The 22,045-nt window shown below is 42.9% G+C and overlaps 1 protein-coding gene across 8 annotated transcripts in view; it reads left to right on the forward strand.

The window, feature by feature from the left end:
- MAPK10 (mitogen-activated protein kinase 10) overlaps nucleotides 1-22,045 on the forward strand; it is a 244,030-nt gene that overhangs the window by 112,807 nt on the left and 109,178 nt on the right. For 6 of the 8 annotated variants that reach the window (XM_081207164.1, XM_081207165.1, XM_081207163.1 and 3 more), the window contains one exon: nucleotides 17,314-17,385. In XM_081207164.1, coding sequence (XP_081063290.1) covers nucleotides 17,320-17,385 — 66 coding nt within the window. In that variant the 5' untranslated portion in view covers nucleotides 17,314-17,319. Of the gene's footprint in view, nucleotides 1-17,313; nucleotides 17,413-22,045 lie in introns of those variants that run through there. The other 2 variants (XM_081207168.1, XM_081207169.1) reach the window with 2 other exon arrangements.

Genomic DNA, 22,045 nt, shown 5'->3' on the forward strand with positions numbered 1-22,045 from the left:
TGCTGTTGTTGATGCTGTGGCAGTAGCAAAGCAATTGACTGGTGTGAGGGGGGAAAGGAGAAAACAGCGTGGAGGGGAACATCACTGGGGCCTGCCTCAGTCAGTGCCATGATTTACACATGCCCTGCTCTGCCCGACTTTCTCAGATACCCAAGGTAAACATGTGGATATCCTTGTTTTCTGAACAACTTCTACAGAGCTATTTCCCCCAGCTTGCCCACCTTGAAAGAGCAGATGTGCAGACTGACCTGAATTTTTACAGGATGGTGTTGTTATATTAGTATTTTATGTTTGCAAATATATGCACAATGTTAGTAGCTCATGCTGCCATTTGCAGCAATGTCTGCAAGCTTAGATGGCTTAAAGAGGGATCAGACAAGTTTGTGGAGGGTAAGTCTGTTCATGTCTGCTATTGGGCTGGAACCTGCAAATCCAGTGGCAGTATGAATACCTGTCGCCATGGAGCCATGACTGAAAAAAACCTGTTGTCTGTGTGCTTTGCTTGTGGTCTTCCCTTTGGTGTCTGTGTCCCCTCTCTGCATGAGCATAATGAGTATCTGGCATACTTATCTCCACTGCACTAACAGAACTGCATTGAGAAATCTCACCTGGTGAGACCTAAACTGGGACATATGCAATTTTCGGTGCATTCAGATAAGGTATTGGCATCCAGTTCAAGTGATGATAAATAAGAGGGAAGCTTTCCTATATTGTGTTTTATTTTATTTTTTTAAAATAATTTTTATTAAAATTCCATTTATCAAGCCAATCATATCCAATCGTATTAATTATTCCAAATTATATCAATTCAAATCACAAAGTCCAAATGTTAGGCCAAATTTTAATTTTTTTTGGGGGGTACCCATGCTTCGAGTTCGGTAGGAGTCCAATCTTCTTATATTTCTGCTGCTTTGATGTTCACAGTCCCATCTTCTCATCTCCTTGTCATTATCCTTTTTCTTCTTAATAACCTCCGAGTTGTCTCCACAAGTGAGTATATTGTATTTTAGAAGGTGAAACAATTGTTGCATGGTGGTCCAAGCTGGTAGCTTTGAGTGACCGGATTGTCATCTACAGGACTGAATCTGAATTACAGGAAGGAAGGAAGGAAGGAAGGAAGGAATTTGGTGGCAAATTTTGGGAGTGATCAGCTGTAAGCCACCATAGAGTTCTGGATCAAGTAGCCCACTGCATAATGGGCTCTTTGCTTGTCAGTAGACCAGCCTTTCTCAACCTGTGGGTCCCCAGATGTTGTTGAACTACAACTCCCATCACCCCTAGCTAGCAAGGCCAGAGCTCAGGGATGATGGGAGTTGTAGTCCAACAACATCTGGGGACCACTGCAGTAGACGGTGTCACCACTAGCTCAAACATCTATTCTCCCTTCCATTCACAATAGACAGAAGGTAACAAGTGAACTGAGTCAATCCTGTGTTGCAATTGACATGGGTCACTCACTTCTTTAGACTTCACCTTCTGTATAAAATGTGGATGGTGTTGGTCAAGGAAATGAAAACACAAGTTAGAAGTCTGCTTCAAATCTCATAACAGGCAAAGCCAAAAATAGCATCTGGAGACGCCCTAGAATGGCTTTCTTCCACCTGGTGTTTTAGACGGCAACTCTCATAATCTCTGACCCTTGGAGGTTTTTAAGCAGAGACTGGATGGCCGTCTGCCATGGATTCTTAAGTTAAGATTCCTGCATTGCAGGGGGCTGGACTAGATGACCCTCAGGCTCCCTTCAAACTCTACAATCCTGTTTTTCTAATTTAGCAAGTAGATGTGGAAGCAGGCCAGCTTTAGGAGCGCAGTATTTAAATAGTGGTTGGAGAAATGTTTTGCACAAATCCCCTGAAGTTTATTGAAAAAGATTCTATTTCACATAATCTCTGGTCTAGTATATTCTGATTTACTTGGAAGCTTCTCTCTGCCGTATTTCTGAATCCCTTTCTAATTAAAAAGTCCAGGGTTCTACTGAAAGAAGGGATTTCTCCACTCCTCCCTTCTCCTCAGCCTGCCTATTACAATTTTAATAGGCGCTGGCCTCTAAGGTCACTTTCTCAGCACTGTTAACCTGCCCATCATATCAGGGCACATAAAAATAATCCTTCCTATGGCCGGAATTTAGACCAAAATGGAGAACTTTACTATCACTGATAAAACAAAGGCTTATAAAAATGCTGACCAGTGATTTGTAAAAAGCTATTTCTCCTAGGAAGATTATGATTGGGGGTCAGAGGCCAAAATCTCGGCTAGGCCAGGTTTGTTTGGTGATTTTCTTCTATGTGGTAATTCAGACTCCTCAAAACCTCCCTATGATTCTAAGTAAAGCCTTGCATGGTTGCATTGGGGCCTCCACTAATTCTTTAAGAATCACGGGCAGATTTAGAGGATCACAGTAATTACAAGCAATTTCTCCCTCTTTGATGAAGTGCTATCTTTTACACTTTCCTACTCATTTATTCCCATGCTTTAGGCAAGGATAAAAAACTTGCCCAGTGATGTGGTGGCTGGTGTCCATTGGATCTGGTTGGGCAGAAGGCAGGGAGGTCAACAGTAAATGGAACCAGATCCAACTAATAATAGTTTTATCCTCAACTCGCTCCCTGCTGAGTTCTACAAGAGCAGTATTGAGACTGAGGCGACTAAACCAATAGGTCAGGTTGCAAGCACGAATGCAGACAGGTGGGTGCTGAACCCTGAAACTGCGGATTCATCCCAGCTGAGGCTGAAACCGGAAAAGTCAGAGATATTATGTGTCCCAGGTCCTCACATTTGCTTTAAAATGCAAAACGAACAAATTTCACCAACCCTAGCAGAGCACTCAACAATGCGATACCACATCTGGAATCTAAACTGGTACAGATCCAAAAAGTTTATACAGTGGTACCTTGGTTTAAGAACAGCTTAGTTTATGAACAACTTGGATTAAGAGCGCTGCAAACCTGGAAGTAGCTGTTTTGGTTTGTGAACTTTGCCTTGGAAGCAGAACATGTTCCACTTCCTGTTGAGTGTGTTCCATTTGGAAATTGAGTCCCTCGCTGCTATGGGAAAGCACGCCTTGGTTTAAGAACGGACTTCCGGAATGGATTAAGTTCGTAAACAGAGGCACCACTGTACAAATATTCCTAGAATTAATACAGCTCATGCAATCCTCACTTTTCACAGCAGGTTTGAAGGAGATATTGGTAGAACTGCATCTGTAGATTTCAAGATTATAAATAGCAGCTCCAGCCTTTAAGGTGATGACATTTTATCTAAATTTGGCTTCACAGACAAAAAATATTTCAGCAACAGAGGAATCCTGTGCAAAGTGGCCCACCCAAATTGGATAATCATATTTCAGTTTAATCTATGGTTAACTGGAGACTGTATTCAAGCATGGCACGAAGGGAGGAGAAAAGCAGCTGTGTGTCCTGGCATAAGATGTGCTCATATCTCAGTTTGTTAAGATAAGATACAATTGCTGAATACTCAACTCAGACATCACACCAAACCATGGCTTTGGATAGCCATGGTTTAGAATGCAAACTCTGATTTGAGCTTCCAAGCTTAAAAATAAACCATGGTTACAGCCTTTCCCCCGTTTTCATTTTCTGTCAGTTCTCCAGCCCTGAAGTACAGTGATACCTGAAGGTAAAAAAAAGCAGTTTTAACTATGGTTTGTCAATACAGATATCACTTCAAAGGCATAGTTAGCACAAGCCACTTGAAAATATGGATTCTGGCTTGCCGACCATTCCTAAACCACAATTTTTAAGTTCGGACACCACACAGGATCATAATGAAGCTTCTTTAGCTGTTTGGCATGATGTCTGAATTCAGACAGAATTTATACAGCTTAGAATGCAGAATGTATCCTGTCAACACTGCCCTTTTAAATGCTGGAGGTTGGCATGGGATAATCTTTGCTGGGGCGTTTGATGCAGCTGCTGTGACATTTACAGAGTCCTGTTATAGATCTTAATATCCCTTCTAAAGGAAGGGAGGGAGGCAATCCACATTCCCTCACTAGAGAGAGCCCTAGCAAGTGGGACCAGAGAAATTGGATTTAAATTGATTTGTCTTACACAAGGTTCCCATAATGGTTTGATGCGATATCTCAAAATGTTAAGGGACAGCCGCATCAGGCTCCCAGGGTATTTGTTCGTATTTAGTAAATAACCTTCAAACATGCTTGTAACACAAAATAGCATCCTTAATACAGCATCTTTGCGTAGCATAAAAATTCTGCACCAGGTGGAACTGCTTTGGCTTTCATGTATTCTCATGGTATAATCCTTGCTATATATTGCTAGCTCTCAAGCTGAGTAGAGATGATGGATAACCTTTGCAGTTTTGCAGCACTGGTAAGGCATCCTGCCTTCCAGGAATTGATTACAGTTAGCGGTGTTCATGTTAGGCAAATAAATGGCCGGTGAAATCCTGGAGAAAGCCAGAGAGTGCACTGGTGCAGCTATAATATTGCTGGTCTCCTGACCATGGTCAGGAAACCAGGACCATGATTTGAGCCTCCCTCCCTCCTTCCTTCACCAGCATGAATTTCTCCTCCATTTCACAGTTTGCTTTAGCTATGGAATGGTGTTAAAACTGCATTGGTTCTACTCATGCTGAATACTGCTCCCTGATTTCAAATTCTGGTCAATATTATCCAAGGGTAGCACCAGTGCAGATGTTAAAGGTAAAGGTAAAGGGACCCCTGACCATTAGCTCTAGTCGTGGCCGACTCTGGGGTTACGGTGCTCATCTCGCTTTATTGGCCGAGGGAGCTGGCGTACAGTCATGTGGCCAGCATGACTTAAGCCACTTCTGGTGAACCAGAGCAGCGCACGGAAACGCCATTTACCTTCCCACCAGAGTGGTACCTATTTATCTACTTGGACTTTGACGTGCTTTCGAACTGCTAGGTTGGCAGGAGAAGGGACTGAGCAATGGGAGCTCACCCCGTCGCGGGGATTCGAACCGCCGACCTTCTGATCGGCAAGTCCTAGGCTCTGTGGTTTAACCCACAGCGCCACCCATGTCCCAAACTAACTGTTGTAAAGGTAATAATAATAATAATTAATTTTATTTATATCCCGCCCTCCCCAGCCGAAGCCGGGCTCAGGGCGGCTAACAACAATAAAGGGTAAAGGTAACAACAATAAAGGTAAAGGGACGCGTCCCCTGTTAAAGCTACAGCATCATTAAATCGTTATATGAAGAAGGGGGTTCAGGTGGAGTTTGTAAAAGGGAGTGCATGAGAACATTGTGGCCCATGCCAGATGTAACCAACCTGGTCTTGCTGGTAGATGGTTTGCAGTCAGAGATTAAACCACAGTTTCTCAGTTCGGGTTAACAATAAATGGTTTAACATTCCCATGGCATTTGATGGTTTAACAGACTCCAGACATTTTGCTTTATGGTGTGCAAGAGAAAGGAGTGCAGGAAACAGAGGAGGTCAGAGGGAATATGTAAGCACAACCCCATACCTGCCAACACTTCAATGCCAAAATCTGGGATGCCATCTTCCCCAGATGGCATGAAATCATGGCAATAAAAATGGCTGCCGTTCTCTTACAATAAAAAACTGGGTGTCCTGGTTTTTTCCAGGACACTTGCAGGGTATGCAACAGATGTTCTCAGCATCAACTAAACCATGGTTAATTCAACTGAGATTGTTGACACCCAACAAGGCCTATTCCTTGTTCCTGAAGCCAGTGGCTTGAACCTAAAGTAAAGTAACCAGAAGGTATTGCTCTGTTGACTGGGCTTCTAGTGTGTTTGTACTGTACTAAAATTGGCCAATCCAGAGGCTCCACGGTGCCTGACAATCTGATTCTGATGCTCCATGCCCCAATTTCATTCCATGTCCGATTTGGGCTCTGAGGCATAAGCACATTTTAATTCATTGAAGTTTACTAGGCCTCCGACTCAGCTGCTTTGGTTACTAGTCCAAGCCACAAGAGTCCTTGCCAGTGTGTTTTTTTACTGGGTTAGGTTTCTTTCTGATAAAACACAGAAGCAAGAATGGGAATTTACCTCTGCCTCAGTTGCCCCTTTCGTGTTAGCTACAGGACGACCAAGCCATTAAACTTGCACATATCATTTGGTGCTAACAGTTCTGCTGAAAATTACTAATTTTCAAAACAATAAAGAATGAGCCAACCCATAATGTTTCTTCTTTATATTTTCCTGGGTTTTCTTGAATTATTCCCAGGGAATGTGGCAAGTTCCCCTTCACATCAGAATGAACCAACCAGCTTGGAGTTAGATTGTAAATAGTGAGGCTTTCAGTTTATGTTTCTGCAATAAAACGAAGCTCAGTGGTGAGGAAATCTCAATTTCCCAATTAAAAAGATATTCGCTTGAGAAAAGAAATAGCTAATGACAGATTAAACTTGCATCTATTGATCTCTTGCATGTTATTAATCATTATAATTCTTTTTACATGTCTGCACCAATATAGATGTGTGTCTAAACTTTGATATTTAGCATGTTCCTTTGGATGTTTATGTAAATGTGCAACCGGAGATAATGTATATTCATAGCTATGGGTGCTATATCCTTTCAATTATTTTAGACTGGGATTTTCTGTGAAGGAATAATCCCTCCACTGAGAATCAGTGGACCTTCCTCTCAAGGAAATATATGGAAAATTGCAATTTTAATAAGTATCTTTTGGGCTATACACACACACATTATATATTAATGTGTACAAATGTATGTGTATTAATAAACAATGCATATTTTATGTGTTTACACAATTTATGTTCAGAGGGTAGCATGATTTCATTGTGAACAATTGCTAATTTTGTAGTTCAGAAAAAGTTTTATTCCTCAGCGCTTGGCCTAAATACAAGATATTCCACAATTAAACATAAAGTATTTATTCCAGCAGTAAAACTGCCTTGTGGCATTGGGGGGAGATTTTACAAAAATGAATGACTACAGCATTAAAACACAGCAATATATAGTAGTGGTTATGATTATTATTCCGATGTAACATATATTAGTATAAAAGTATTCATATACTAATTATACATATACTTATAGCATCAATTAAATAGTTGAGATTTCGGTGGAATTGTAATGAGGAGGAAATATTTGAGGAAAATAGATGATCAGTGAGGGGAAGGGTCTAGAGAGGATTAGTCCTTACCATGTTTGGTTTATAGTGATGTACTATCATGCTAGGGACGCGGGTGGCGCTGTGGGTTAAACCACAGAGCCTAGGACTTGCCGATCAGAAGGTCGGCGGTTCGAATCCCCATGACGGAGTGAGCTTCCGTTGCTCGGTCCCTGCTCCTGCCAACCTAGCAGTTCAAAAGCACATCAAAGTGCAAGTAGATAAATAGGTACCGCTCTGGCGGGAAGGTAAACGGCATTTCCGTGCATGGCTCTGGTTCACCAGAAGCGGCTTAGTCATGCTGGCCACATGACCTGGAAGCTGTACTCTGGTTCCCTCAGCCAATAAAGCGATATGAGCGCCGCAACCCCAGAGTCGGCCAGGACTGGACCTAATGGTCAGGGGTCCCCTTACCTTTACTATCAAGCTACTGGCTAAGGAGAACTAGCACAATGCTTGCTAGGATCTGTGTGTGCAGGGAAGAAGAGTTTGGATTTGATATCCCGCTGTATCACTACCCAAAAAGTCTCAAAGTGATGACTTATGGCCACACCAGGTAAGTGTGTAACTGGGAGCCCCCCGGAGGATGCCTTTTGGAGGGACTCCTCAAAACCTGGAGCCAGCCGTGTTTAGGTTGGATTAATAATGCTGAGATGATAAAGTAGGTTGAGAAAATAATCAGGTCAGTTCATGGTCAAAGAGAGCAGGTTTTTTTATTTAAAAAAATTAATGATATTTTGGAAAATAATTAATAGCTGGCCAGCTTGGATTGCAAAACAAATTTTCTTTCGACCCAATGCTTGCGTTTTGTTTTTCCTCATGCAGTGTTGTCTGTTTTAAAGAACCTAATTTGACACACTGGATGCTTTCCTAAATTGGCCTCATCCAGCATCCTGGCACTAAAGAAGATTCATAAGCCGAAACCTGGTTGTTGTTATATTTTTTGTAACGGTGTTGATATCTTAAGACGGGTTCTTCAATGGGAAGATCAATAATGATGGACAAGCCTCTGTGAAAGGCGGGCTCGCCTACCATTACTTCCCCCCGTTTCTTTCATTATTTTGCAGTTCAAACAACAAGAAAAAATTCATCTCCAAAGAACACATTATCTCAGCACTATCTATTGAAGAACTGCTGGGAACTATCTATTGGAGACCTTTTTTTTTTTGACAAGTTTGACATGTTTGAGTTCAGTTAAGGAAGATGGGGAAGGGGCTGCAACTCAGTAGGATGGTGTCTGCTTTGCATGCAGAAAGTTCAATCCTGCAGCCAGAGCTAGGAGAGACCCCTGTCTGCAACTCCCAGTCCATGAAGGCTCTGGACAGTACTGAGCTAGACTGGCCAATGGACCATACAAGTAAAGTATTTATTTCATTTTATTTATTGAATTTATATACCACCCTATACCTGGAGGTCTCAGGGCGGTTCGCAGAAAAGACCACAATATATAAAATCAAAATAAAAACAATAACCCTATAACACCCCCCCAAAAAAGAGCCACATTTTAAAAGGGTACAGGATGTCAATCAGATCAACCAAAGGCCTAGTTGAAAAAGAACGTTTTTGCCTGGCGCCTAAAGGTGCATAATGAAGGCGCCAGGCAAACTTCCCTGGGGAGAGCACTCCACAGACGGGGAGCCACTGCAGAGAAGGCCCCGTTCTCGTGTTGCCACCCTCCAGAGCTCTTGAGGAGGAGGCACACGAAGGACGGCCTCAGAAGATGATCTCAGGGTCCGGCTGGGTTCATATGAGGTATTGCAGTCCTGAACTGCAGTCCTTGAGGTATTGCAGTCCTGAACTGTTTAAGGTTTTATAGGTCAAAATCATCTCTCCTTCCCCTCCGAATCCTGGGAACTGTAATTTACCCCTCACAGAGCTGTAATTCCCAGCACCCTTAACAAACTACAGTAGTTGAGGCTCCTTGGTGTCCCTTCAAACTCTATACTTCTATGGTTCTAAGGGAGATTACTATGTTGCTTCATTTAGTGGGAGCCATCTTTGGGGAAGGGTCATAGCTCAGTGGTTAGAGCATCTGCTTTGTATGCAGAAGGTCCCAGGTTCAATCCCTGGCATCTTCAGGTAGGACTGAGAATGTCTCCTGCTTGAAACCCTGGAAAGCCACTGCCAGTCAGCATTGGCTAGAGATGACTCATTTGTGACCCTCCAGATGTTGCTGAGCTAACTTCAGCGATGTACACAGATGTGGGCTCCTAGTTCCAGCCCCAAAAGCTCCTGAATATGCCACAGAATCCTCCACAAGAGGTTCCTCAACAGACAAGTTGATGTGGAAAAGATTATGTGAAGACTGCAATAATGTGTTTGAATGAATCTGTGATCATAATGTTTAGTGGACAGTGTGTTGGACTTAGAACTGTGGATTCAAATCCTCACTCAGCCATGGGTCCCCTTAATCTGTCTCATAGGTTTGTTGTGAGGATGGAATTGGAGAGTGGTATTGTGCTGGTCCCGGGGGGGAGGTTACTGTGAGGCGTGGTCAGAGTCTGGTCCTGGGTTGAGGGTCTGGAGACTGTCCACCAAGGGCGAAGTGGGGTCCAAAGCGAGGAGCCGGGCAAGGTCGGCAACTCTGGAAGAACAGGTCTGGGTGCTGGCAGAAACAGTTTTCCAACGACGTTGCTCCTGCAACCTGGGACCGGGCTGACTGGCCTTTATCTTCTCTGAGTCCAGGGGCGGTCCCGGCCCACAGGTGACCCGCCTCTCCTGGCCTTAAGGTGAGCACTCCTCCTGAGAGAACCCAGTTCCCTCTGTCTCTCTGCCCTGAGCATCTGCAGCTCCGGAGAGGCTGGAGGGTTACTGGACCCAGGGGGAGGCTCACCTTCCCCTGACAGGGCTGGGAGCGGTGCACCTGCAGGCAATGGGTCCTCAATCACCTCCGGAGCCAGAGTGGATTCATCTGGTGTCTGCTCCTGAGGATCCAACACAGGTGCAGGCGCTTCAGATTCAAGCCCCTGCCCCGGCTCAGCCGGCCCTGGAGGCGGGGACTCCTGTGCAGGCTGGGACTCCTCCGGTTCATCCTCTGAATCAGATTCCCAGGCCATCACAGGTATGTTCCTTGCTTTGAGTTTGGGATAAAAACGTTCCTCTATATATCTGTCTGTCTACCTTCTGCTATCCACAGGCAGGAAAGAGATTCCCTGTTGGTAAAACAGAATTTGATGGTTGACCTTGGTGGCCATGCTAAATAGTTATTCAGTCCAGCCCCCAGCCTTTCCATTGGGAAGTGTACGCTCTTGTTGAAGCCTGCATTTGTGGCGTCCATGTGGCACCTTATGAATTACCTGCTTTGTACCAAAAAAATAGTAGCTGACCTTGAGATAAGTATGCACACGCCCATTTCCTGCAAAATGTCCAATTCCAGCCCCTCATTAAGTAATACTTAAGGTGCAGTTCTCTATCCCATTGAAGTCAATGTTGCAGAACAACCACTAATAGCTCTGGATTCCACCCCTTAATCTATTTGTTCTGCTGCATTATATCACCAATGTACTGGAAACCTCCTTAAGCTACCAAGTTACCTGTGACTACTCAGCAAATAATTATTCTCAAGATCGTTTTACAAAATATTGCAGTGCAGCTGGAACAAGCAATGAGGCTTTTAAGCCTTAGGAGTTCTCCAAACTGAATGGGTGTTCAAGGCCAAAGGAAACTGGCAGCAGAATGAGTCAGATCTGAATGTATGATATGACAAAAGACCCATTCCATTCTTAGTCCCAAAATCCCACTGTAGTTATTGGACTGATAATTGCTTAGCCTCAGAGTTCATGAGGAGGGGTATTTGCTGGCAGATTTCAAGGTAGTTAGCTTGTGTTGTGTACAGTTGTCATCTACTAGGCACAGTCAGCATGTAGATAGTTGCCTTTGACTGGACTTAACTGTCCAGGGGTCCTTTACCTTTTACCTTAATGAGTTGGTCGCTGTAATAAGTGGGCAGAAGCAGAGAATGGGTCTAAGAACACCCAACTATGGATTGCTGAGTTCAGGACCAAGGCAAAGCATCCTGCAACATCTTCAATGAAAGTTAGCTGTTCTCTGAGCTCTTAATCATACAAAAGCTAGTAGTTTAGGGAACCAACCATCAGTGAAAGGAGGCTTTGAGGCATGGACTACAACATCTTTGGCTGGCCTCCTGATAATGTCCTTCTGTTGCTCCCTAGTATGGCATCATGGTAGAGGGTGTGTGTTCCCAGTTAAGAGGGGGCACCTTTTAAAAAAGTATGGCTCACATATGTTGGATTGCCAGTTAAAGATCAATGGAACCAAGCAAGATAGATACTTACAGGATAGAGTAATATTTGGCATAATGTTTTAGTTTGGAAGTGGGGGATATTTGCCGAAATAAGTGCATAAAGGTTACTTCTCTGTAACACTGCATGCCTAAAGGGAAAGTTTCTCATATCTGTAATAGCGTGGTTTGTCAATATGCGTTCCATTTCCATCTGTCATAAAGTTCTAGGGATATGTCCATACTTTGGAGGCAAATGATGCTAAAGTCATTTTAGACACATAAACACAGCTGTTGACGTGGCTTATTACATACCTCCAGGTGACTCTAGCTAAAGAACAGGTTCTTTTTTTTACAATTTATTTTATTTTCTCATGATGATACATATTTACTCAGCAGGTAGGCGTATGAAATTATGAAAGCCTCCGTCACAACTTTTTAATCACGAAGCTAATTTACTGTGAGCAACGGGAACAAATGTTCAGGTGATTTGTGAGAAATCCATTCCTTTTTAGCCTGTAGTCTGTAGTTTACAATGGGTGTCATACAATGGCTTCTTGGAAGTGATAAACATTTCCCTCCAATACCGAATCATGACCTCCCACTGTGTTTAGATTGGGAGTGTGGTGGAGTTGCAACGTAAGGGATGGCTTATCATTGTGTTTTCTGCAGAGTGTGCTGCAGGGACTAAGAACTGACTGACAATACTAGTACCCAGGCCTTTGTCCTATAGAAATAAGAGGAAAACCTTATCTGAAAGGAGGAGAAGGAAGATCTGTGCTAATAACTAGGAGTAGGAGAATCAAACATGAGGCAGAACCATCTCCTCTGTGATGGTTGGATTTAGTTTGAAAATACTATGGCAGTGCAACTCTGTGAAAGATATGTTTCCTTCTTCCTCTTCCTGTGTGTGAATTTTAAAAATACTGGTACATGTCAGCTGTTGCTAGGGTTGCAGCCCTAAACATACTTGCTGCATAATCCTAAGCATGTTTAGAAATGAATAAAAAACACAGCAATTTTTGTTAATCAACCAGATATACCCAATGCATACGTGACTGGTGGCAGAACGTCAACTGATGACAGTTTTTGTCACAGAGGCCAGATGAAAGCTTCTCTGTGACTGTCCATGATCAATAAAATGAACCTGGCAAATCTGTTTTTGAATTCATAGAATGGGAGGCACCATTGGGGGGGGATTTTATTTCTGGGGCCACTGGTGGTTATTGATTTGTGTTTTTATTAGTAATTTTAATGGCTTTATGTATTAATATATGTGACATGTCAATACTGTGACAGAATGAGGGCCAATATGCTTGAGATATTAATAACACATATTTTAATCAGATCATTCATTTCTGGTTTTAATAATGGATGTGTGAAACATTTTTTTAGCTGGCCATATCAAAATATTTTCATCCTCCCTTGAAACTCCTCATTAAATCCGCTCATGAAATTTGGCCCATACATGAACCTTTAGAGGTGTGTGGAACATTCCAGAGCAGGGTGATCCAATGTATGGCCCTTGAGGCCTTTTTTGGTGGCCCTCAACAACAGTTTGGCGGCCCTCAACAACAGTTTGACGCCTGCAGCCCTCATGCTGCTTTCCCAAAGCCAGGTAAGTGAGGTGCTGGGCTTTGGAAGGAGCATAGCTGTCAACCTTTCCCGTTTTTTAAGGGAAATTCCCTTATTCCGAATAGGATTCCTCGCAAGAAAAGGGAAAAGTTGGGAAGGAGGCGTGAGGGCTCTGACAGGGGCCTAGAGTCCTCCAGCCTCCCTTCCAAAGCCTAGTTAGTGCTTTCCCAGCTCAGGGAAGGAAGTGGGAGGGCTTTTAGACCCTTCCAGAATCTGGTACCCCCTTCTCCAATCCTGGCACCTCACCCATCTTTGTGAGGGCAGCATGAATGCTGGTGGGTGGGTGTGGATGTGTGGGTGTGTTTGGGTGAAATTTTGGCCTTGCTCCCCACCCTCCATGTGACAAGACAGTGTGCAGCCCACAGGTTCCGTGTCGAAGTACTCCTGCAGCCCGCTGGTACGAAAAGTTGGACTGCCCTGTTCTAGAGAAACCTGAAATGCCTTATTAAAATTCTTTGGGCTCTTCTCCGTTTTCATCTGAGGAGGAATCTTCAAGTCCACTCTTAATTTAGCTTTAGTTAAGAATTTCCAGGGTGACTCCGGTTTTAATGTTTAGGTCTCCTTATACTTAAAACAAGAACGCAGGAGCTTCTATCTCCTACATTTATTCAAATGCTACTAAGCAAAGCTATTGAAAGTTTTCTGTTTAATTTCTTGCAGGCCTCCCCCCTTCCTCTTTCCTGCCCCTTTCCATGACTTCTACCATTTCATTTCCCTTCTCCAATTGAGGAGTTTTAAGATGAATAACATGTGATTTGTTAGAATAGCTTTAATTTGCTTCCTTGATTTCTCTTTCTGGTAATGTGAGGTTTCCTGGAGGAAGATAAACCTTTTCTGTTAGGATTAAATTGGTGTTTTACCTACTTGAATTATTACCTCATGCTCACTTTCGTTTTGTCCACTTATTTCGAGTGTAATTTAAAGGGCTACTTTAAAAACCAATGGGGAGATGTGCACTAATTTATTCATGTCATTAAGAGGATTTTTTTTTTTTTGGGGGGGGGTGCTTGCCTCACCTTCCCTGTTCCACTATACTCCAAGCCAAGTGTGTTTTGAAAGACCCTACATGTGAGTCATAGCCTTTTGATTATCACAAGAATGCTTCAATAACACCATCCTAGGGCTGCTTGATGGCACTTAGTTGCTAAACGCCCCTGTAGTGAGAGGACATAATTATCTGCTAGGTTTCCAGAAACCGGTGAGATTATGATTAATATTAAAGGCTTTTAGCAAAAACAAGGCAGGGGGAAATAATCAAAGCATCTATGGGATAGAAACCTTCTGTAATGAGTCACCGAGAGATGAGGCAGCAATCTGAGCCATTGCAACACAACGCTGAGAAAAGGTCAAATACTTTCTTTTTCGGAACGCGGTTATAATTCATTCATTAAAAATTTAACACGCTCGCATTTTAGGCCGAGATCACAGTGGGAAGTTTTTGCATTCTGTTGTTTCTGTGCAATGGATCGCCAGCCACAGAAATTGTTGTGTTTGCAGCAGGATATTTGTGCAGCGCCTTCTACCAAATAGAAATAAAAATGTACACAACTGTGAATTAAAATGTCAGGATTAAGGTAGGAATTCCAAATGTAACTTGCCCCATTTTGCCCAGTATAGCTTACTGCAACTAGTAGCATCTCTTTGGGATCTCGTACCTACGGGACCGCCTCTCCTGGTATGCCCCATGGAGGACCTTAAGGTCCATATATAGCAACGCCCTAGAGGTCCCGGGCCCTAAAGAAGTTAGATTAGCCTCAACCAGAGCCAGGGCCTTCTCAACACTGGCTCCGGCCTGGTGGAATGCTCTGTCTCATGAGACCAGGGCCCTGTGGGATCTGATCTCTTTCCGCAGGGCCTGTAAGACAGAGTTGTTCCACCTGGCCTTTGGCTCAGAATCAGTGTGATTCCCTCCCCCTTTTTCTTTTTCCTTTCTCCTCCTATGATGAGATGCTCCCTAATTGTTTTAACATTGTATCTTAATCTTTTAAATTGTATTTTAATCAACTTGTTTTTATTATTGGTTGTTAGCCGCCCTAAGCCCAGTCTTCACTGGGGAGGGCAGGGTATAAATAAAAATATTATTATTATCATCATCATCTCAGGCAGAAAGAGGTCTTGCTCATCATCTCCTATCTGATCGTTTTAACTGGAGCTGCCAGGGACTGAACCTGTGATCTTCTGCATGTTAAGCAGGAGCTCTACAGCTGAGCTATGAATCCCTCCACTTGGTTTAATTGAGCTTTCTTCCTAGCCAGTATGTTTTGGAGAGCAGCCTCAGTGTTCATTTTGTGATGGATCAGGGTGGCCTGTTGGACTTGTTATGCATATTGTAGGAAATTGTGATGGGATTTATTTTTTAAAACCGTTTCTTTGCTCTCCGAATCTGCTCTATTTTAGAATAGAAAATGCAAAGGTAGCTAAATAATTTTTAAAAGAAATGGCGGATTATCAGTGCGGATTCAGTTTTGGATTTTGCGTCTAAACCACTTAACTTTTGCACAAATGTTAGGTGTTGCAGGTTGCTCAAATGTTTTTAGCTGTTAACTGTTGTTAGAATGTTTTAACTTTTTAGAATGCTTTAAAAATTGTTTTGTAGATTTGTTTTCTGCCCTGGGCTCCATCAAGAGGAAGGGTGGGGTGTAGATTCAAATAATAATAACAAACAAACAAACAAAATCTCAACATTTTTTGTTAAAACAAGAAAGAGTGTGTCATATTTGCTGCAGCAAAATAACATGGTATCCTGATAGGAATATTTTATTTTACTTGTTTATTTTAAGGCATTTATTCCCTACTTTTCACTATATGTCTCAAAGCGGCTAAACCCCTCCCCCCATTATAAAAAATTAAAAACATAGACTCAAACATCAGAGATAGGAACATTACAACAACATTCATGGTGCAAAAACCTCCTGAAACAGTGGTTTTAACCTGTCATCTGAAACTTATCAGGGATGGTACGGTATCTGCTTCTGAAGAGAGGAAGGTTTTTCCACAGAGCGTGACTCCTTGCTGAAATGAGTTGTGTTTCCAGTCCTTGGGGGAACCACTAATTCTCCCTCAGATGATCTCCGTGGTTGTTTTGGGTCACGTGGGTTTTTCTTTCCTTTTACAAATTAAATCACAAGGCATTACAATACCTGCTTGGCTGCCATTTTGAATGTGGCTGTTTTTTTGTGTGGTAGGCTTTGGGGAGTACAGTGGTACCTTGGGTTACAGATGCTTCAGGTTACATACGCTTCAGGTTACAGACTCCACTAACCCAGAAATAGTACCTCGGGCTAAGAACTTTGCTTCAGGATGAGAACAGAAATTGAGCAGCGGTGGTGTGGCAGCAGCAGGAGGCCCCATTAGCTAAAGTGGTGCTTCAGGTTAAGAACAGTTTCAGGTTAAGAATGGACCTCCAGAACGAATTAAGTTCTTAACCCGAGGTACCACTGTATCTTCTTCTTTGGAGGCAATCTGCTTAAACTTGTAGATGCACACTTTTCACTAAGAACATAAGAAGAGCCCTGCTGGAGGAGACCAAAGGCCTATACAGTGGTACCTCAGGTTACAGACGCTTCAGGTTACATACGCTTCAGGGTACAGACGCCGCTAACCCAGGAATAGTACCTTGGGTTAAGAACTTTGCTTCAGGATGAGAACAGAAATCATGCTCTGGTGGCACGGCGGCAGCAGGAGGCCCCATTAGCTAAAGTGGTGCTTCAGGTTTAGAACAGTTTCAGATTAAGAACGGACCTCCGGAACGAATTAAGTACTTAACCTGAGGTACCACTGTATAGTCAAGCATTCTGTTCTCACAGTGGCCAGCCAGATAAAAACCTAAGGACATTAGACGAGCCTGCTCAGTCTGGCCAGTGCACCCATCAAGTTGCAAGTGTTGCCCAGCTCCCTCTCATAAACTCTCTCTCTGTGTGTGTGTGTGTGTGTGAGAGAGAGAGAGAGAGAGAGAGCTCCATGTCTGTGCTGTTGTGGAAGCAGATCATCTACTTTTTTTGGGGGAAATTAGAATCATAGAATTGTAGAGTTGGAAGGGACCCTAAGGCTCATCAAGTCCAACCCCTGGCCAGGCAGGAATCTTTTACCCTACGTGGGGCTCGAACCCACGACTTCGAGATTAAGAGTCTCATGTTGCACCGACTGAGCTATCCTAGAATATAGTACCCAAATGAATATCATTCGCTTTCTGAGGCTGCGCTTCTCTTGCTACCAAGCCTGCCCAAGCAGCTCTGACAGATGCAATTTATGTATAAATGTTTAAATATCTACATAATTCCACATGCGAAATAGATGCCCAGCACTCATACTGCTGTTCTTTGAATTGCAGGTATTTATGAGCCGCCATTTCTTATACTACTGCAGTGAACCTACCCTGGATGTGAAGATTGCCTTTTGTCAGGTGTGTGTTCCTTACAGGTAAAACAAGGTACAGTATATACTTGTACTTTCATATTTTGCTGTCAGTATTATGGTAGATTCAGCAGGAGTAATAACTCACAGCAAAACCGGGTGAAGGGAGTCTCCAGCATAAAATGGAGAGAAATATGAGGATGTTTTACATATATAGGCTATACACAAGATCTGCCAGCTGGAAGCCTTAGGATGTATTGCAGCAGTTCCCAAACTTTCCCCCCTGTGGACCACTTGGAAATTGCTGAAGGTCTTTTGTGGACCACTTAATGATTTTTCTTCGTGTTCCAGTAGTTGTAGTGCACTGTGCTAGATGTTGTGTAATCTCTATTTATATCTTCAATTGCTTCTTTTATTTATTATATATTTCATTTTATCTCACTGCAATTTGAATCCAAGTAGATTAAGCCCCCAGTGTTGCTGGGCGAGGGATGCAATTCCACAGGAACATTTCTATATCTTTGGTGGCAGTGTGACAAGGTGTATTGCTTTTGGTCAGCAGTCTTCGAAGAAACGGGATTAATCTGTAATATAAAGATAAACCCAACTCCTTTGTTAGCCTTGCTAGGAACAAACAGATGAATCAAGTCAACCTTTATCTCATTGGGAGATGCTGGCTTAGAAATTGCTAAATGTTGGTGCTCTGCAAGAAGACTGTCAGTACGCTCATGGTGTGCTCAGGTGTGGCCTGTTGCTCTGGCCGAGAAATTGACCTGCCAAGTCACAGTGGCCAAAGGCAAGATGAGCCCTTTATCCTTCTAGAACACCTGGCATCCATTCATCTCACATAAGAGAAGCGACAATCAGTTGCAACAACCTCCCCAGACCCATGGAAACAGCTAGCAGCGGTTCTCAACCTGTGGGTCCCCAGATGTTGTTGGACTACAACTCCCATCATCCCTAGCTAGCAAGGCCAGAGCTCAGGGATGATGGGAGTTGTAGTCCAACAACATCTGGGAACCCACAGGTTGAGAACCACTGATAGAGAGGCCTATTGTATTAGAGTTTTTAATATGCATTACAAACGGGTTCTAAGTAGCGGTTCTAACTTTTTCAAAGGAATGACAGACAAGCTGACATGTTTGTTGATGTTTGTTGCCTTTTAAATTAAATCTCATGCTCCCACAGAACAAGACAGCTGATTATATTCTTTTTAATGTATTTTATTGCTCTGTCACATTTCATAAGCATAAAGAATCAGCTGTCCTGTTCTATAGGAGCATGAGATTCGCAGGGAAGGCAGACAGTGGCTAGTCCAGAGTCCAAGGATTTTAGTCAACTAGAGCCAGTGTGGTGTAGTGGTTAGGAGCGGTGGACTCGTAATCTGGTGAACCGGGTTCGCGTCTCCGCTCCTCCACATGCAGCTGCTGGGTGACCTTGGGCCAGTCACACTTCTTTGAAGTCTCTCAGCCCCACTCACCTCACAGAGTGTTTGTTGTGGGGGAGGAAGGGAAAGGAGAATGTTAGCCGCTTTGAGACTCCTTAAGGGGAGTGAAAGGCGGGATATCAAATCCAAACTACTAACTTTCGCTCAGAGTAGACCCATTAAAATTAATGGCCACGACTAGCTTAGGCCCTGTTAGTCGAATACAACCCCAAATCAAGTAGAAAGCATATAGGACCATGGACAGCTCCAAGAGGCCTCCTGCTTAAACTGCATCAAGTGATGTTGTCTCTGCAGGGAGCTGTAATAAAAGTGGCTTATCTCATAGTAAACTGAAGCAACATGTAGGCGAGCAGGTCTGGAGTATGGTGGGCTCTGCTTCACTGAAGGAAGTGGACAACTGGTTAAAGGGCTTCCATTTATTTTTTTAGTCTTTGGCTTCTGCAGGGCTGGGGAGGTAGAAGGGACTCATCTTCTGATGTCTTGAGCCCTGAGGACGTAGCTTGAACCTTGTCCTCATCTGAGTCTTCCACCACCCCGATTGTGGGTCATGCCATCAGCCAGCGTGTAGACTCTCTCATAGTATTGTGTAAACAACCTCCATTTCTTTGCTGTAAAGAGGGTTTCTGTTATTTCCAGCCTCTCCCCCCCCAATACATTTTAATTGACTTAAAATGCCTAGAGAGTTTACATGTTAATACCACAAGTTCATGGCAGCCTGGTGCAGAGACTTTTCATGCCACTAGCTGGTACAAATAGTAGTCTATTATGCTCATCAGCACTGAGTGTTACAACATCAAAAAAGTGTTTGCTGGCTATCTCTTTGAGGGGTGGGAATATAATTTGAAGTAGCTCTGACACAGCTAGTCTTCTGGAACTAAATTGCCCTTGAATATAGAAGCCCTAATAATTTAAAGATGGGAGACTGAAATGAATCTCAATAAGCTAAGCAGTTACGGAACAAGTATTAAGTTGCTCAGGTTTTAGATGTGCTTGTTAGTCAAGGGGCTGCCTGTTAGCATTCATATGTGTCTATCCTAGCGACAACCTATCAGTGTAGAGAATTTCCATTATCAAAGTGAAATTGGGTTGTGCTGTTTGTTTTGATACCCAATGAACAGCATAGGACCTTTCAGTCTCATCATTGATTTCTGTCGTTTGATGTGCAGCCAGTAAACTTGGCTTTCAAAGAAATCACCTTGAAAGTAGAGTTGCATCTCAAGATGTGACCCCAATTTAATACCTTACCAGGTACAGGTAACAGAAAGGTGGGAAAAAAGATCAAAATGCAAATAGTAATTGCTCTGAAGCAGTTATTTCATATGAGGCAAGAGAAGATGTAGGCATGTTTAAAAATCTGTATTAAGCGTTGTGAGTTAAAGTTACTAAATTTTTCTGCGAGCTTCTCATTCTTGCAATTTAGGGAAGACTGTAAATCACGCAGTCACAATACTCCTTGGTTCAGTGGATAAAATGTGTGAGATGCAGATTAAAAACCCTTCTCAACTCTGAAGATTACTTGGTACCCTTGGACAAGTTAATATGGCACAGATTAATTTCCTTCCTTCCTGTGAAGCTCACAAGAAGATAACTTGGATGTGCATATTATGGGTTACCATTTTAAGCGCCTTCCCATGTTAACATTATTCTGCAACTTGAAATCTAGCCCAGTAGGAAAAAGGCTAAAGTGACTCCCCTTAGGTGCTAACTTTGCACCTGCAGGAAGAACATGGAATTCAGATAGCCATGTAATGTGCATCTCAGGAGTGACACTGAAGGATGCTGAATTTAAAGATGACTGCACCAGCCCATGTCCATCCCATCCCAGTTCCACATGAGACTGAGTTGAATGAGGCTTGTCTGCTCTGTTTGCATGTGTTTCTGTTTGTTTAGCAAACAGATATTCACATGCTGTCAATATATATATATATATATATATTAAGACTTGGAAGATAACTTTAATGTCTCCAGACTGAAATTCCAAGGCGAGTTTGGAGAACCTTGCCTGGGAAGGCCATCGTAGGGTTTCTTAGGGAAGCAAAACGATTTCCAGTAAGAGCGGTGACATTTCAGAGAGGCTTTTCACCTCTGTACATATGATGATCACAATGGTAACCGGATAATTTTCTCCTGACCATGTACTTCCTCTGTATGCAGACATGCAAACAAATGGCTTCATTCCCCTGAGTGTTTCTTTAACCACTAACTAACTAGAGAAAGACCTGTTAGGTCTGGCCCTTCTGTCCAGGCTCCATTAAGACGGAAGAGTCTTGCGTAATGTTGCACATTATTCAAGCAAAGTGCATTAACTTATCAGTACTCTTCCGTGTTAGAACCAGATCTTTCATTTTGCATCCTCTGCCTCCAGTGTATCAACATCAGCTTAATGGCTATTGAAATTGACTGAGGTGAATTGCATACATTAATTGTCCAGAGGGCTGCGGTAATATGGGTCGGTTTCATTCTCTAAGTTCATATAATTGATTTTAACATCCGTTGATTAAAAATAACCAGCTGTCTGGTATGCAGTCAAATATAAATTTCAGAGCATTTGCTGGAAGAATTCTTAGGATAGGTATTTGTTTTGAAGAGCTTGCTTGGTTGCAAAAACCATATGGCTCTGCATTGCTGTTTTAAGGATGGAGATGGAGGAGATGTGCAGTGAAAATGCTAAGCAAGCAAGCAACTCCATTATCCAATACCTTGATTGCCTGAATCTTGTTATTATATAAAGGGAGACCATTGTTCCTTCTGTAAATGTTTTTATTTTTTTTAAAAAAAGCATATTCAATTATTCTTCCATGTTTCGGTGATGTAGTTGTAAATCAACACTATGCCGATGCACATCTTCCCCAAATTTTCTTCTACCACTCTGTCATTAGAGCCCCTCTCTCTGGCCATTTGTCCTGTTGCAAAAATGTCACTAATTTGTGTGGAACTGCTTCACAAACTGACCCACTTGCAGGTGGATAGGCCCTGAAAAATGTCCCCAGGCAATTACTGTATTGGCTTGAATATGTTGTTGTTTAGTCGTTTAGTCGTGTCTGACTCTTCATGACCCCATGGACCAGAGCACGCCAGGCACTCCTGTCTTCCACTGCCTCCCACAGTTTGGTCAAACTCATGCTGGTAGCTTCGAGAACACTGTCCAACCATCTCGTCCTCTGTCTTCCCCTTCTCCTTGTGCCCTCCATCTTTCCCAACATCAGGGTCTTTTCCAGGGAGTCTTCTCTTCTCATGAGGTTGCCAAAGTACTGGAGCCTCA

Source organism: Podarcis bocagei (assembly GCF_964188305.1).
Source record: "Podarcis bocagei genome assembly, chromosome: 9".
Taxonomy (NCBI): Eukaryota; Metazoa; Chordata; class Lepidosauria; order Squamata; family Lacertidae; genus Podarcis; species Podarcis bocagei.